At 40.7% G+C, this 15,918-nt stretch overlaps 1 protein-coding gene across 17 annotated transcripts in view; it reads left to right on the forward strand.

Moving 5' to 3' along the window:
* fbrsl1 (fibrosin-like 1) overlaps positions 1–15,918 on the forward strand; it is a 330,862-nt gene that overhangs the window by 284,549 nt on the left and 30,395 nt on the right. For all 17 annotated transcript variants that reach the window (XM_067405643.1, XM_067405645.1, XM_067405647.1 and 14 more), the window contains one exon: positions 6,438–6,486. In XM_067405643.1, coding sequence (XP_067261744.1) covers positions 6,438–6,486 — 49 coding nt within the window. The remainder of the gene's footprint in view (positions 1–6,437; positions 6,487–15,918) is intronic.

Genomic DNA, 15,918 nt, shown 5'->3' on the forward strand with positions numbered 1-15,918 from the left:
AGACAAAATTAATTAAATCTTTTTTTTTTTTTTTTTTCAATTAATTTAATTTAGATTTTTTTATTTATTTATTTATTTACTTAAATTATTGGTATTATCGTAAAGCAATATCAGCCAAATTGCATTCTGCATTTGGAATGTATCCGTGATCCCTATTTAGGCAGCTCATTAGGTTTTGGAACAGCCTATAATACTCTGTGTATGAAGGCACTTTCTTCCACTCTGTTTTTCTTTGCTTTTTACCTTGTTTCTCATGTGTTTATGCCTGGCCATGTGTCAGGCCCTGGAGGCAACAACAACTGAGCTGATTTGTGACTCTGTCTCGCTGTTTGGCTTTAGTGTTACTATGCAACACATCTTTACCCCCCCCTCTCTCTCTCTCTCTCTCTCTCTCTCTCTCTCTCTCTCTTTGTCTCCCCTGTGCTCTCAGTCTGCCCTGCGCTCACCGGATAGCTTTGTAATTTGTATTTCGCACCAACTGGCTGCTATGTTAACAACCTGTGAATGCTCTAAAGCAGGGGGAAGCGATTGCAAAAAAAAGAAAAAAGAAAGAAAAATGTGTGAATGAAATGGAGAGATTAAATTATAGCGAGAAAGATGGAAAAAGGAAGACACTAGATAAGGAAGATTACTACAGAAAGATAAATGAAGAGAGATCAGAGCAAGTGGGATGCAGGCGATTTAGATATGCAAACCACAGGAGCTGTGCTGTGATTCCGCTGCAGGTTCTCGTCGTGTTGTTGCCAAGCGAGAGTTCAGCGGAGGAATCGTTCCCCACCCTCTGCCAATCGCGGCTGACGTGGAATGTGGCGCTCGCGGCGAGCAGCACAGACTTGTGGGTAGGACTGCATTTTGCACGGTCACCCAGTGGAATACATTATCATCTTAATGATGCTTTAGGTGCAGATGCATGTCTAATGCGCTGGTGTGGGAGTTTGTGTGTGTGTGTGTCACTCTCCTGTGGAGTGGAGAGGGCAGAGAGCTGTAATCACTCTCTCACACACCTGTTCTGACTGGAGGCGGTCTGCGCTGTGGCTGATAGGATGAGAGCGCAGGGGGAGAGATGTAGCAGAGCTCATGATAAACGAGTATGTAGGAGGTCATTAAGCAGAGCAGCGAGAGGAGGAGAGAGAGAGAGAGAGAGAGAGAGGGAGGGAAATGGGAGAGAAAAGGACAAACACAGTGAAGATAATTAATTTGGAATTTCATTAGCAGGAACTTGTATGCCTGGATGACTGCATTGGTGCATCGGCAGGCACATGCACAATCACGAAACATATATATATATATATATGAGTTTCGTTGCAAAACGAGATAACTCAGTTTTTTTTAATTTTTCAAAAATCTTGTTTTTTGGTTGTGCATTCCAATTAATATCAATTCAACTGCAGTTGGTTTGTTTTGATTTAAACCTTCATAACTTAAAAAATACAGCTAAGTAGCACCATAAAACAAAATAATAACATAACATAATAATAAAAATGTTTTGACAAAAATGTTAAAAACGGAGTTATCTCGTTTTGCAACAATATATATTGGTTAAATCTCAATGAGGAGTTAATCACATATATATTGTTGCAAAACGAGATAACTCCGTTTTTAACATTTTTGTCAAAACATTTTTATTATTATGTTATGTTATTATTTTGTTTTATGGTGCTACTATATATATATATATATATATATATATATATATATATATATATATATATATATATATAAATAATATTAGTGGTGTAACGTACCCTGAAGTCACGGTTCGGTACGATTTCGGTATAATAGGAAAAATGGTCACACTTTAGTTTTAGGGTCCAATTCTCACTATTAACTAAGACTTTTGCTTCAGTAAACCCCTAATTACTGCTTATTAGTTAGTAAGGTTGTTCAGTTTAGGTATTGTGTAGGATTAAGGGATGTAGAATAAGGTCATGCAGAAAAAGGCTTTAATATGTGCCTTATAACTAGTTAAAAGTGAGAATTGGACCCTAAACTAAAGTGTTACCGGAAAAGGCAACAAATCCACAATACTTAGTGTCTTAGTGTCTCATTTATTTTGAACAGACAGTAGTGCAAATCACAGTTTGTTCCACCTAGTGGCATTTAGTCCCTACCGAGATAATTGGTACAGTACAGCCTCCTTTAGTGTATTAATCACTAAGCAGTGAACAGAATGCACTCTTTCATAGGTCATATTTTTTGCAGGGCTGATAAAAAATAAAAGGTATTTGGTCACAGCCGGCTAAAAAACTGAAAAGCATTCTCCTTTGTCCATGAGCACAGAAAGACGTATTTGACACATACGTGCATTTAACTTGTTTTCAAGCGGTCATTCGCACTTGGTATGCACTGTTCTTCTTCTGCTCTTTTTTCCTGTTGTGGCGGTTGGAAAACAGTGTTGCATTATAGCACGCCCCCTTGTGGATTGGAGTGTGGATCACCTGTGACTGACTGTATTTGTTGTCTACACCTCTAATATATATAAAACAGAGAGAGAGGGATAGATGGATATTTGTGTTGGGGGTTGTTAAGTATTAACCTAATTCATAGGTTGATACTTAAATGCAATATAATTGAGAAGCTTCTGAACAATAAAAGCAAACAAACACTATTCACCTACAGTACATTATAAGACTTTATATAATAAAATGTATAACACATATCCACAGTATCTTATTTTACTACATCAACACGCACATTTCAAACTCAACAAAAACAAACAAGCAAAATGTAGAGGTTGATGTGGCTCTTGCGGGTTTTTAAGAGGGTGATGACTGAGATGTTTATCAGCCCTTTGCTGGCCCTCTTCAACATGTTACATAAACAGTGAGAAAATAGAAGCCTGTAAGGCTCTGGACAACATCCTGCCATTGAGAGAGAGAGAGAGAGAGAGAGAGAGAAGCTGAAGCAAGAAGATGAGTGAGGAATGATTGCTGATGGTAGAAAGAAAAATGAGGAGGAGTTTAGAGAGACTATGATAAATCACAGGCATGATCCACATGCTAAAATCTGTGTTTGTTGTAGAGGTCATCCGGTTGTTGTCAGGTTAATCAGAGGACTCTGTGGCAGCCCTCTTTAGGCCAGGCTGACCCTCTTTTTCTCTTCCTCTCTGATAATTTACACCATCTGGCCCGCCTGCCTGCTGCTGGAAGCATGACATCGCATCAGTGCCACGCCTTCTTCTGAAGCCTCCAGTGGCTCCGCTGGGCCACCCTCTCCTGGCACTGAACCTGTGGGGTGTCTGAGATGAACGGAGGGGCGTGGGATGGGAGGAGTAGAGGAGGAAACAGATCAGTTGTCTTATTATTTTGCTGGTTCTGTTTTGTATTTCGGTGGAATTTATACAGTTTTGAATTTTGGTTATATTCATGAGTTTGAGGTAGACTTGAGTTCATTGATTTTTATTTAACCACTCAAAACTAGCAGAGTCAGTATAATGATACTGACCATGCTAGTTGTTAGTGGTTAAATAAAAATAAAAAATAAATGGTGTTCTTTGAAGTACACTACTGTTTGGAGTCAGTAAGTTTTTTGTTTTTTTTTTCCACAAGGACACATTAAATCGACTCAATTTGAGAATAAAAACATTTATAATGTTCTTTTGAACTTTACATTCATCAAAGAATCCTGAAAAATTATCACTGTTTCCACAAAAATATTAAGCAGCTTAACTCTTTTTTTTTTTTTATTCAACTTTTTTTGTTTGTTTTTATTTTGTTTTTTGTGTGTGTATAATATGTCACAGTTTATTATATTTTGCTATCCTCAGTTACATAAATGAACTATAGTGTCCTCCACCCACTAGTACCAAAATATAAGAAATTATATCTAGTGTCTGAATAATTTTTGGTTTCACTGTAGTCTCTCAATTACTGAGGTCATAAAAGCTGCATGCATTTTTTTTAAAAGAATTCACAAATTGATGTTTAAATGCTGTCTATAGTTCTAGATGGAGTGTAGCATGTCAGACCGCAGATTATATCAACTTCCCAAAGGAGTATTTTATGTCGACTGCTTTCATTGGCTTGTTGTGGAGCATTAGAAGAAGCAATATAAAATGTTTAGATGTTTGGTGTAGCCTGAACTCTGACTGTTGTGATTGTTTATTTTTATGGCTTAGCACCCGTTAGGTGGAATCAATCTAACCTCACCTCCCTGTCTTCCCTTTCCTGTTCCTCCTTCCAGTGGCACTTTACAGCTGTAGGCAGCATGTCTCAACACATGACCATGACCCTTTTATTTTTCTAACTCCCTCCCTACCTCCTCCTCTGGCTGTCCATCTCTCTGTTTTCCTCTGTGGCTCCTGTGAGAGTCAGGTCGTGGTCCAGAGGAGACTGCATCATTGCCTGTAGTTAATGAGTGCAATGGGAGAAGTGAACTGAGGGCTGTTTTGGTATCTCAGAGTCCCAGATCTGGCCTCTCTACCTCCAGATCCAGTATCACACGTCCTCTCAGGTCAGGCCTCCTGTGGCCCCTCCAGCGCTGTTTGGCTCCCAGCAATGTGGCTTCAATTTCCTCCGTTTTGAAATGGTTATAGCCCCTCTGCTTCCTTCAGCAGGCAGGGTCTTTGCTTTGTTTTCTTTCTCTCTTGCTCTCTGTCCTTTCTCTTTTCCTGCTCGTTTTGATCGCTCTGTCCTTTAATCACCGCTCGGGCCCCCTGCATCGTAAGAGTGCAAAGAATTTGTTATGAGTGACATTTGACCTCTGGCCTGTAGGGACACAGTTTAAAGCCTGCTCGGTAGAACATCTCACTGGCAAAAAATACAAACAGTGAAATGCAGCCGCCATAAATTTCTTTTTCCTTTTTTTATGTTCTGGCAGTTCCTTTCTTGCTTTAAGCTCTCATAAGAATACCTTTCATAGACTGATCATTGTATTGAAAGTTTCTTTTCAACATTAAAGGCATGAGCCGAACGAACGTTAACGACAGTCTTTGCCCAAACCCGAGGCTTATACATATGCTACGGGCCCAGTTTCATCTGAACCTCTTTTCTTTCATGTAATCCTACGGGGGGGTGAGCTAAAGTGTTCCAGCGCTCAGACACAGAGAGCTTGTGTAGTCAAAAATCCCGCTTGCTGAAAAATTAGTCCCCTGACGTTGTGAATTATGGGGCTGAAATAGAGCTCTTTATTAATGTAGTCCAGGACTCACGTCAGCGGAGGTCTCAGAAATTATGCCACGTCGTGGGTCTGCTCTCACAGGAGGTTTTGCATATTAGACTGAGTACACATTATAAAGAACACATTATTAATGGAGCTAGAAACTTGGCCTACACAAGGTTCAAATAGACAAACTGTGGTCCATTTTTATCAAAATGTACTGCAGAATCTGAAAATACTATGTGTACAGTATATAGTGACATTTTCAAATTAAACGTTTTCTTCTGCTTGTTTTTTTTTGTTTGTTTTGTTTTTTTAAACATATTATATACGGTTGCAAAATATATGATTACAGACATAATATACAGGATAGGGTTGGGTCAGGATGGACAACTAGTTATCCAAGTCAGCTTGTGAGTTGTTGTTGTTGTAGTTGTTGTTAAGTCTTTTTAATATTTTTATATTCATTTAAAAAAAAATCTTTATTTAGCACTGATGAATTTTGAAACTTTAACATACACTGTAAGCAGCTACTTGATTTTGAAAAGATGCATTTTTGCATATTCCTTGATCTCATCTTTTTATGTATTGTTTTGCATTAACCTCTGCTGTAAAAAAAAAAAAAAAAGACAGATAGATCAGAAGAAAGCACATATTTAAACATATGACTACTCTCTCTTGCTAAGTTAAATCCATAGTGTGTGGTATGTATTGATAGACTGCTCTATTCTAAGAAAACGCTGGAATGTGTGTGCTGGCATTCTTTACCACCCCTGTGTATAGTGTGTGAAGAATTTAAGAGTTCTTTCTTCGTTAAGAGCCCCACGTCCTGTCTGTCAATGACTGTGTGTTTTGGTAAGAGCATGGCATGTTTTCTTTTTCTTGCTGCTTGCCAGAAACTACACGCTCTGCTACATGGAGGGGAAGGAAAAGCACACTCATGTTTAGTCTACATAGCACTTAAGTCACTTTGTAGGGAGATTACTTTTTTCCTATTGTAGTCTGCGGGTAGGATTTGTGATGTCACCATCCATCAGTGATCTTTTGTTAAATAATTAAGAGCAGGGATGTGGAAAATTGTGCAAGTTGGCTCCAGTTAAACATTTGCACTTTTTTAATTGTCTATTGGCTTTTTATTGGCTCTTCCTGTTTTTTGTTTTTTTTCCTCATCTTTTGCTCTTCTTTGCTCATCTTATTTGTTGTTGGTAGACATCTTTAGGGTGTTTTGTTGCCAGTGTTGTTGCCTTCCCCCCCAAAAAAAAATGTGAGGATGAGAACATTTGTTTAAAAAGGAACCTTACTTAAACGGGGTCTAATTGTGTTTCACTTCTGTTTTTCAGGCATCTGATGTAGGATCAGAGAAGCTTTTCTCGCCTACTGCACCTAAAGGTAAGAGCATATTGTGGGTTTCACATGTCATTTTTCTTGCATTGGATGTAGATCTAGACATGATTGCACTTGATTTGACCTTTTACCCCATTCATAAACTGGTTTTGAAAACGAAGTACACTTCAGGGTTGTCAATTAATATTCAATTAATTAATATACTTCCATTGTGCATATAACTCACACAAATAAACCCTTGTTTCACTTATTTTCCATTCTAGGAAGCTCTGTTCCCATTTCAGGCCAAAGTTCAGATAGTCTAGGTTATTGGTGTTGAAGTTAATATTTTTCCCCCCAAAGCCTGACAATATGCATTATGTTCCCTCAGGCAACTCTGAGCTCACTTTGAGAGCCATACATCATTCACAGGATTAATGTTACTCTTGCCGAAATAGTGCTGTTGTGTTTTTCTCATTTTTTCATGATTGTTTTTTCAAATAGGTAGAAGGGTTTTTAACCTTGTGAGCCAAAGAGATACCCATCTTTTCAGGTTCCGCTCAAATGCCATGTATGTAAGGGTGCACACATATAGAAGTACATAGTGCTAAATGTGGTAGCAGTTAGTCCTGGTCCGTCAGACTCATCAGAAGTAATTCCTCGATATAACAGACAGCAAATCTCAGATGCCTTGTAATCCTGCTAAAAGCCTGTTAAAATCCTAAATGATGAGATGGTTCTTATTTGTTTCCTTGTATTTTCCACTCATTTTCAAGTGGCTGCTGATAGAGGTTTCTGGATTTGAGTTACTTTTTACTGTTTCCGGCAGTAGTTAAAGTTTAGCTGAGAGCAGTGGGAAGTCGGCACTTAGTTTTTTTTTTTTTGTTTTTTTTTTAAGTTGGTTCACATCCAGGTTTTGTAGGGGAACTAAGTTGTGAAACGAATTCTGTTTGTTGCACAGTGCGGAGGAGATGTCGAGTTTAATGCCACACTTATGATGCCCGGCATGAGTCTTTTGGAAAGCTTTTGCCCCCCACTCTCTAAAAACAGTGAAAAGAGGAAGTGAGAGGAGACAAGTCGAGCTCAGAGGAAGAGCAGAACTTGTGACTACTGTCGGGGTCCACATTAAAGTCTCTTTTTTTGTACATGTTCCAGACATGTTCCATGTAACCATAGGAAAAGACTTGTGCAACAGCTGAAATGTTTAAAAGTAGATCAGAGCACATGGCTTGAGAACTTCTGATGTCAACAGAAGAACTTGTTGATGTTGATGTTCTAATCTGTTACGGTTGATGGCGAGACAAACTGCATCTTCCTTAATATCCTGCTAATGTATGTCAAGCAAACCCTCTCCCAGGGATCACAGGGATGATACAGAGAAAGCAGAAAGTGGTAAGAAGTTCCAGCAAAACCAAGAGTGGGAATGTGGATTAAGTTATTTAGGACTGCAGGAAATAAATATTATCGTACTTGCAATTTGATGCCCAGACTGTAGAGATTACAGATCTTGCAGGGGTGCATAACCTTTAAAATCCATTTCCAGTTCAGACTTTGTAACTGTTGATATCCATTAAGGGTGCGTTCACACTTGTAGTTCGGTTCGTTTGGTTCATTTGGCCCGGACCAAAGAAGAAAAAAAAAAAAACATTTAGTCCTGGTCCGGTTAGCGTTCACATTAGCAATTTTATCACCTAACCAAAAGATACCGAACCTTAAGGCATAGGTATACATTCACAACGTGATTGGTCGGATTTTATGACGTATTGCCTACTTTGAGACGGAACTTACCAAACATCCAAAACAGTGCTGTTTTCTGAGGTAAATGCGCTCGTTGTGTGTGCGTAGCGGTGCGTAGCCTGCATGCGATGGTATTTTGGCCAGCTGGGAACTCGTGAAGAGCTTATAAAATGTGTAAAGGAGTCAAAACACCGGCGGGAATCCATCCGTCACGCACACAAATGATCTGCTGCATGGAGACGCGCGTCTGATGCCTGTGATGGGCAAACTCGCCACTATGACAAGAAAAACCGACATGCGTGAGGATTCTGTCCTTTTTATGGTCTCGTCTTCCTGTTTTTGGTTCGGTTACATGTCTTTGGTCCGTGTTGCGTTCATATATCATTCGAACCGCACCAGAGTTCGTTTGGAAGCGGACCGAGACCCATCTTTTCAGCGGTCTCGGTCCACTTGTTTGGTGCGCACCAGGGTTCGAATGGCAGCGTTCACATATGTTCAAATGAACCGCACTATCCGAGCAATCGCACCAGGGTTCGTTTTAATCGAACCAAACATGACAAGTGTGAACGCACCCTAAGTTTCATAAAAGTTCCAGTGTGGATTTGTTAACTTTTAAGGTTCTAGAAGTCGCATAATACTTTGAACTTGGACTTCATAGGCTTTGATATCCAGCAAGTTTCATGATAGTTTAAGTTGTCTTCGTAACTTTTATATCCAGTGGTATCACAGCAGTTTCAGTTTGGCTTCTTTAAGGTATTACCTGGAAAACTTTGGCTCTCTGCTCCTGGGCTGTATTACAGGTACCTATCTTAAAGGTTCTCTAAGCGATCCTGGGCAGAGTAACTTCCTGTTGACGTTCGAAGTGTTGTCAAACAAAACAGAGGCTAGCTAGACCCTCCCTCCCCCTCCCCTCCATGCTTCCTGAAACAGTCATGAACACGCATTTAAAATCATTCTTGTCGGTTATTGTCTGGAGCATGTTTATTATGTTTTGTGGTCCAGGCTGCACCAGTTTGTTTTTATTTCCGTTTTCGGAGCTTGTGGCGGCTACAGAGACCGTGTTTTTTTTACAGTGTGTTCAGGGGACAGGCAGCTAGCGGATAGTGAGGAGATGTTTGCTGTATGTGACAAAAAACGTTTTGGCCTAAACGCGTGACATCGCTTAGAGCACCTTTAATTCTTGACTTTAGTAAAACTTCTATTTCTTAAGTGAAATGAATTGAAATCATGGTTTGTGTTGAGTTTATTTTTTTGAATTTCCTGTATGTCACATGGCCTTTCACTCGCTTTTGCAGTTGCCATAATCACTCTTCTGGCAATAGCTTCCAAAAGCACTTGGCAAGGAATGTATAGTATCATTACCCTTGTTCTCCTGTTGTCGTTGTTGAATGTGGGTTGTCCAGACTTTGTTCCATGGAATGCACTATTCCTCCAGGCTGTTATTCGAGATTTTGGGGGTATAGGAGCATATGTGTCCCATTACAGTATGTCCGCCGAGACCAATCTAAAGCTCGCTCAGCTCTGATCCCCAAATTGGTCTGCCCTGGAGAACTTCTGGCAGACTGATCACTCGCTTGGCTCACGTCTTGCGTTGGAGAATTGCATTACAGGGAAATACCTCGGCATGCATGTGGTGCAGCTTGCACAAATATGCATGTGTCTTTGTTTCTGTAAACAGCTTTCATGCACACTGGTGCTTGATTTGATTGATTTTGTGCCCTCAGTCAAGTACTGTGGTGACATACAAGTTTTGTATCAGCTTAACAGCTGTTTAGTTTTACTGTAATCTGTGCTTACATAATTACCATGATCGCTGTGCTTTTCATAACTTTTTAAGAGGCTTGCTCTCCATCTAGCAGTGCCAAGTTTTTCTTGCCCTGAATTAAGGCATAGTGAATTTATGCTCATAACTCATATAATTATATAAGTTAATCTGTTCTATTGTTGTAGCTATTGTTTGTAGTACTATCTACTGTTCATTATAGCTATCGATTGATCATCGTCTCTATCGTTAGTTCCATCCATCCACATATAAAATATAGCTGTTTTACATTCATTGTTTACTCTGTGCAAAGCTACAGTACAGCTAATGCAGAGCTATAAGGTGATTGTTGGACCTAGAACAGTGTGCAGCATCTGCCAGCAGCACAATAAGGTTAGAGGCTCTAGGCATAGTTGGGAGGGGGGTTGCTCTCTTTCTCTTCATTTTACCCATCAGTGAAGCGGTGACGCACCCATTTTGTGTGTGGGGTCTGTCAGGCAAACCTGGGGCATGCTGGGATAGCGAAGGAAGATTGTGGTGAAAAGCCATTTGTGAAGTGGATTTCTGGTTTGCTAATCCTGATTAATTTTGACCCGTTGTGCTCATTTTAAACAGCGTATTACTGTACGCGAGAAGCACCGCCAGCTTCGGGCCAAACTGAGAGCTTAGCGGCTTTGGAAGGCTTAACAGCAGATGGCATTTTAAGCCGGACTTAATAAATTGTTTCCATTAAACTTACCGGCCCACACATAGTGGATTAAGACTAAAGAACAAAGAAAGAAAGAGAGTGAGAAAGCAACAAAAGGAGGGGGGTAACAGCCATTGCCACAACCGCACAAGATCAAATTGATAACGCACCAGTTTTCGCCGTTAATCCACCGTTGCAAAAATCTGTCAGCTCACCAGCCCATGAAAACAAATTGACCCAACTAATTTATTATGAATAATATTTACAGTCCATACCATTATCATAACGTATGTAATTCCGGATTAAGAGCCACGTCTGGCCGTCACACGTTATACTCTGTTTTTCTTGATAGCATTTGGCCGAATCAATTCCGCAGAGGATGGATGCTACTCCCCCCGCCCTGCCTCCCCTCCACCTCCGTCCCCAGGGAGCCGCAGGGTCGTTCTCTAAGCACTCATTATATGCTACACGGCTCAGGGTCTCCGTGTCGAATCGCTAATCAAGCACTCTGTCTGCAGGCCCACGATTCAATAGCCGTTGAGTGGCCTTTGTTCCTACCCGCTATTTGCTGCATGTCAATAAAAGTCTGCTCCCTGCTCCGCCTCAGCGGAGGAGCCCCCCTTCGCACACGCCCTCCCCTCAGTCCTTTAGAATATAAAATGCACTCGCTTCTCTCCCCTCCTGCAAGGGTGAAAAAATAGAGGGAGGGAAAAATGAGCGGAGGCCAGCAGGGGTCAAAGGATTTGGGGGGAAGCGGTGGAGAATGAGAGTGTGTTTGTATGCGGCTCTTCTCCTCTACTGAGGTTAATGCTGGTGTATTGCTAACCTTAGCGCTGCAGTGTTTGTGGCCTCTTGCCCATTAAATAATGAATAGAAGTTGACCTCTTGACCAGCTAATCAGCTTTGCAGCTGTTGGATCATGGAGGCATAGAGATCGAGGAGTCACAGTCAGGGATGGACCATCGTACGGACTTGGGATATTTCAAGATTAGCAGCTAATATTAAACCCACCAGTCATTGCTGAGGTTAATGTTGCACTTACAGGTGGAATTGGATTGGTATTTGTTTAATAAAGCCTGTCCAGCTGTTATTGTGTGTAAATGTTCCACAGCTGTTTAGTCCGAGCTCTTTTTGTTTTGTGGCTAGTCATTTAGCCAAGCTTGTCATTTGATATTAATAAACATAGAATGCTGTTGTCCTTGCTGTTGCTGTTGTTTGGGTGATTGTTCATGCTTGTTTTCTGTTCTGTGCCTTTTTACTCATGGTTTACACACATATTGCCATTTATTCAAAGTCTGGCCCATATTGCAACTTATTCTGGCTAGTTAGACAGGAAGAGATCCGACTGTTTGACCAATATGTAAAGCATGTAAATTACTTTGAAGAAACACCCACGCTCTGAAGCTTGTTGTGTATATATATTCAGTTGAATTGTTTTAGACAAGGAAAATTTCTCTCAGAGTCGGAATGTTTCATAAATGTCGTTTGGTCCCACTTGGCTCTGAAACAGAACTGCTACTTCAGCTCAAATAGCAGAATGGCATTCATATCTCCAACTTTTATTATTCTTCCCCACCATCTCAGAACATATGACCATTTGTTGTGGTAGCTGGCTTGTGTGTGCTTGTGTGTGTGTGTGTGTGTGTGTGTGTGTGTGTGTGTGTGTGTGTGTGTGTGTGTGTGTGTGTGTGTGTGTGTGTGTGTGTGTGTGTGTGTGTGTGTTTTCCTTTCGTTTCTGGAAAGCGAGTGTTATGAATGTTCCTCTTTATTGATAGCGCTAACCCTGTTTGTGTAGTTCTGCCTGTCAGGAAGATGAAAATAAATAGCAGGAGCGTGGAGGAGATAAAACATGTGTTTAATTATTAATTGAGCCATTACTGACAGAGATTGCCTTTTTGATAAAAGGCAGGAAGCTGCTTCAGGGGTAGAAAAAGCAATTACTAAAGCTATCTTCCTCTTCCTCTCCGCCCGTCGTTTTGCTCTGCGCACACAGAAAAACATACCCTGTCGACTAACCTATTCCATAAATTATTTTAATTTCCTTTCAATATTTATGATGTTTTAAATTATGATTCTGTTGTCATGTTCTATTTAAATGGAGAGGCACTAGAGCCATGCTATACTACAGTGGCTGTAACTATTATCTTAACTGGCTGGAGTTGTTTTTATTAACACGTTTCAGAAAATAATATTACATCTCAACATGTTCGTTTCCCTTTTCATTTCATTCCAATTTGGTCGAATGATCGCACATGGTGTATTGATTTTGTTGACGTCTGGCCATTTGCTGAAATGCTATCAGTTGCTGTGCATTTAAGCTGACTGTGCATGGGGTATTGATATTGCTGTAGCTTTCATTTGCAGAGATTTGTTGGACAGTTTTCTGAGCCATAATTTATGAGACATAACATAACCTTTCAAATACTTGACTTTGCGGAAATTGAATATTGTCCAGAGGCTTTACCAAATGGGCATTCCCTGATTGCCGCTAAATCGGCATCACCTGCTTTCAAATGGAGCGGCATTTAATAGACAGAGCCGTAGATCACTGAAAAGCCACGTAATATCGCGTTCATTATCGAAGGCGGTTCATCGAACGCGATATTGCGTGGCTTGTCAGTGAACTATGGCTCTGTCTATTAAATGCCGCTCCATTTGAAAGCAGGTGATGGCGATTTAGCGGCAATCAGAGAACCGGCTTTACTGACGAAATGTGCGTGACAATCGCATGCAATATATTGGTCATTAAAAAATGTGTTAAAATAATGCACATAAATCTTAGCACAGATCTTTAGTGGACATGTTTTCACAAGATTTACAAATTGTTACCCAAGTCATTAAATAATAACATTTGATGCGTGTGATGATCCATAGAAAGCTGAGGAAAGACTTCATCCACCATAAGGGAAGCCATTGTTCCATAGTTGGGCAGGTTTAAAGTAAGCGTCTTTTACCTCTCAGTAAGCTTTCCCAGAGCTACCGGTCTAAGCCTGTTAAAACCATCCTTACTCTGTGCCATGGCCGCCCTGGGACCAGACGGGGATGGAGCAGCGCTCTTGAGATGATCTAGCAGCCCTACAGCGAGGAAAGCTGCTTGTAAAGTTGAGGTCAGGCCTTCTCAGGAGTCTGCCTGCATTTGCACAGGGTAATTTTAGCACTCGTGGGCCAGCTAATGACCGGTTTCTTTCAAGAGTTGATTGCTGGAGCTCGTTTAACTATCCCCAGTGTGATCACTCCCGCTAGGGCTGGGATAACCATCAGTCTAGCTGCAGGGTAGCTGCATTTTTTTTAGCCAGAGAGAGTATGTTTTTTATCAGGATGGCTAGAATAGGCAGTGAATATCAAATATGTACGCTTGGCTCTTTATCGCCCGTTTGAAGGAGATGCCAGGATGAGATTTTTAGCATTTTGTTTCATTGTGTCCTGCTTTTGAAGTCAATGCTATTTGCAGAGGACGTTGTTATCCTAGCTCGCAAAGCCAGATGGTTGTTGCTTGTGGCCAAACATGAATCTTGGATAATGTTCAGTCACTGGCAGAGACGAATTGCTAGACTGGATGGATATTGCAAACACGCTTGTAATGGATTCGACATTTCGGGAACCGGTTCAGAAGGATCTTATAAAGACCGGAATTCTGTGGCCGAGCACAGGAAGGAGGTTAAATGAACAGAATTCCATGACCAGGAACAATATGAAAGCGCTTCCATGCTTGTTGGAGTTCAAAGGACTTAGGCACGCTTTAACGTGGTTGCGGTATGTCGTGCTACAAAGTAGCATTTATGTTTTTATTTGCTCTTTATCAATGCTATACATATTCAGTGTTCAAGATATAAGTCACACTGCCATGGCAAGTTCAAACACACGCTTCTGTACGTTTAAGTTACTCCGCAGATGCGTTTTTCCATCTGCATTCATCATGCTGAAGTCTTGCAGCTCAGAGACGGTTTGTGAGGTTAAGCTAATTAGCCCTGAAATCAGCACATGGTAGAAAACCGCAGAGGGACGCTCTTCAGTGAGAGACGTTGCGCAGAGATCTCGTATTTTATGTTTAGACGGTCATTAATCGTTTCGAGCTACGCTAAGGCGCAAATACCACTGTGTGAGGCTCTCGTCGCTGAAAAGGGAAGGAAAGAAAAAAAAAATGAAATCCCAATCTGTGTGGTCTTCTATTAATCAAACAGGCATCTGTTCCCCCTTGTGCTGAGCACAGGATAGGCCTCTTAACAGCCTTCCTCTCCAGTGGCCCCATTCAGACCCAGAGTGGCTGTTATTTTAGCACCGTGCTGGAGAGCAGCGAAAGAGTGGGACGCTGAACCCCGTTGATGTGTTGCCTCGCTGGGGAGAGACCGGATAAGAGGATCCCAGGAGTGGATCTCGACTATGAAGAGCCATTTAGAGGTAGACCTTGCTGCCTTTCCTAGGTGTGAGGGGGCATGAAGGCCACAATGGCAATAGATGTGGAAAAGATGAGCAGGTACCAAACAAGACCTGCTTTTTGTGCGCTACAGCCAGTGGAGTTCATGTGAATTTTGTGATGTCATCTTAAAGTTGAAGTTTAACCCAGACAGTCCCAGCCTCAGACGTCATGTCCACAGACACATCTGATGCATATGGAACACTTAACTGGAAACACTTCAGGATTTTCAAAGTCATCATCTGGTTGGTTGAATTCTACAGGATGTCTGGGAGACGTGTGTGTCACGTTCTTTAACGGTCCGCTTGGAAACAAATGCTGTGATGCCAAACCTCATGTTTACAGCTGTGACAATGACCAGGATCAACTAAACGCTGGATTTTCAAAAGTATGTGAAAAGTATAGGATCCATTGTTACGGTAAACTTACACAACGTTCTTGAATGAATAATTTATTAGATGCATGCCGATCTGTTATTGTAGGAACATCGACTTTATATTTTCACACCCCTACACACAATAGAGTCCAGACCTTCTGCCATCAGTCTGAAGGTCTAGCTACGTGAGACTAACCCACACATGACTTACATATAGTTTTCTTATAGTTGCACACACATGACCTCTAATATATGAAGCATGTTTTCCAGGGTTTTAATTAATTTGGAATTGGAATTGAAATTGGAATTTGAATCGGAATGACAGGAAGAAGAATTTAAATACATTTAACGCAAGCAATCCATTCTGGAAAATTAAGTGTCCTCCCACCTGGGTCCATAAGTCTTTAAAAGTTTTTTTTTTTTTTTTTTAATTTGTTTTTGTATTATAATGAAATACATTAAATAAAATTGTTTAGTTTTAGTTTTAATTCTTAATTACATTCAAATTTTAATTGAAAATG

The sequence above is a fragment of the Chanodichthys erythropterus genome, chromosome 13 (assembly GCF_024489055.1).
Source record: "Chanodichthys erythropterus isolate Z2021 chromosome 13, ASM2448905v1, whole genome shotgun sequence".
In the NCBI taxonomy this organism is placed as follows: Eukaryota; Metazoa; Chordata; class Actinopteri; order Cypriniformes; family Xenocyprididae; genus Chanodichthys; species Chanodichthys erythropterus.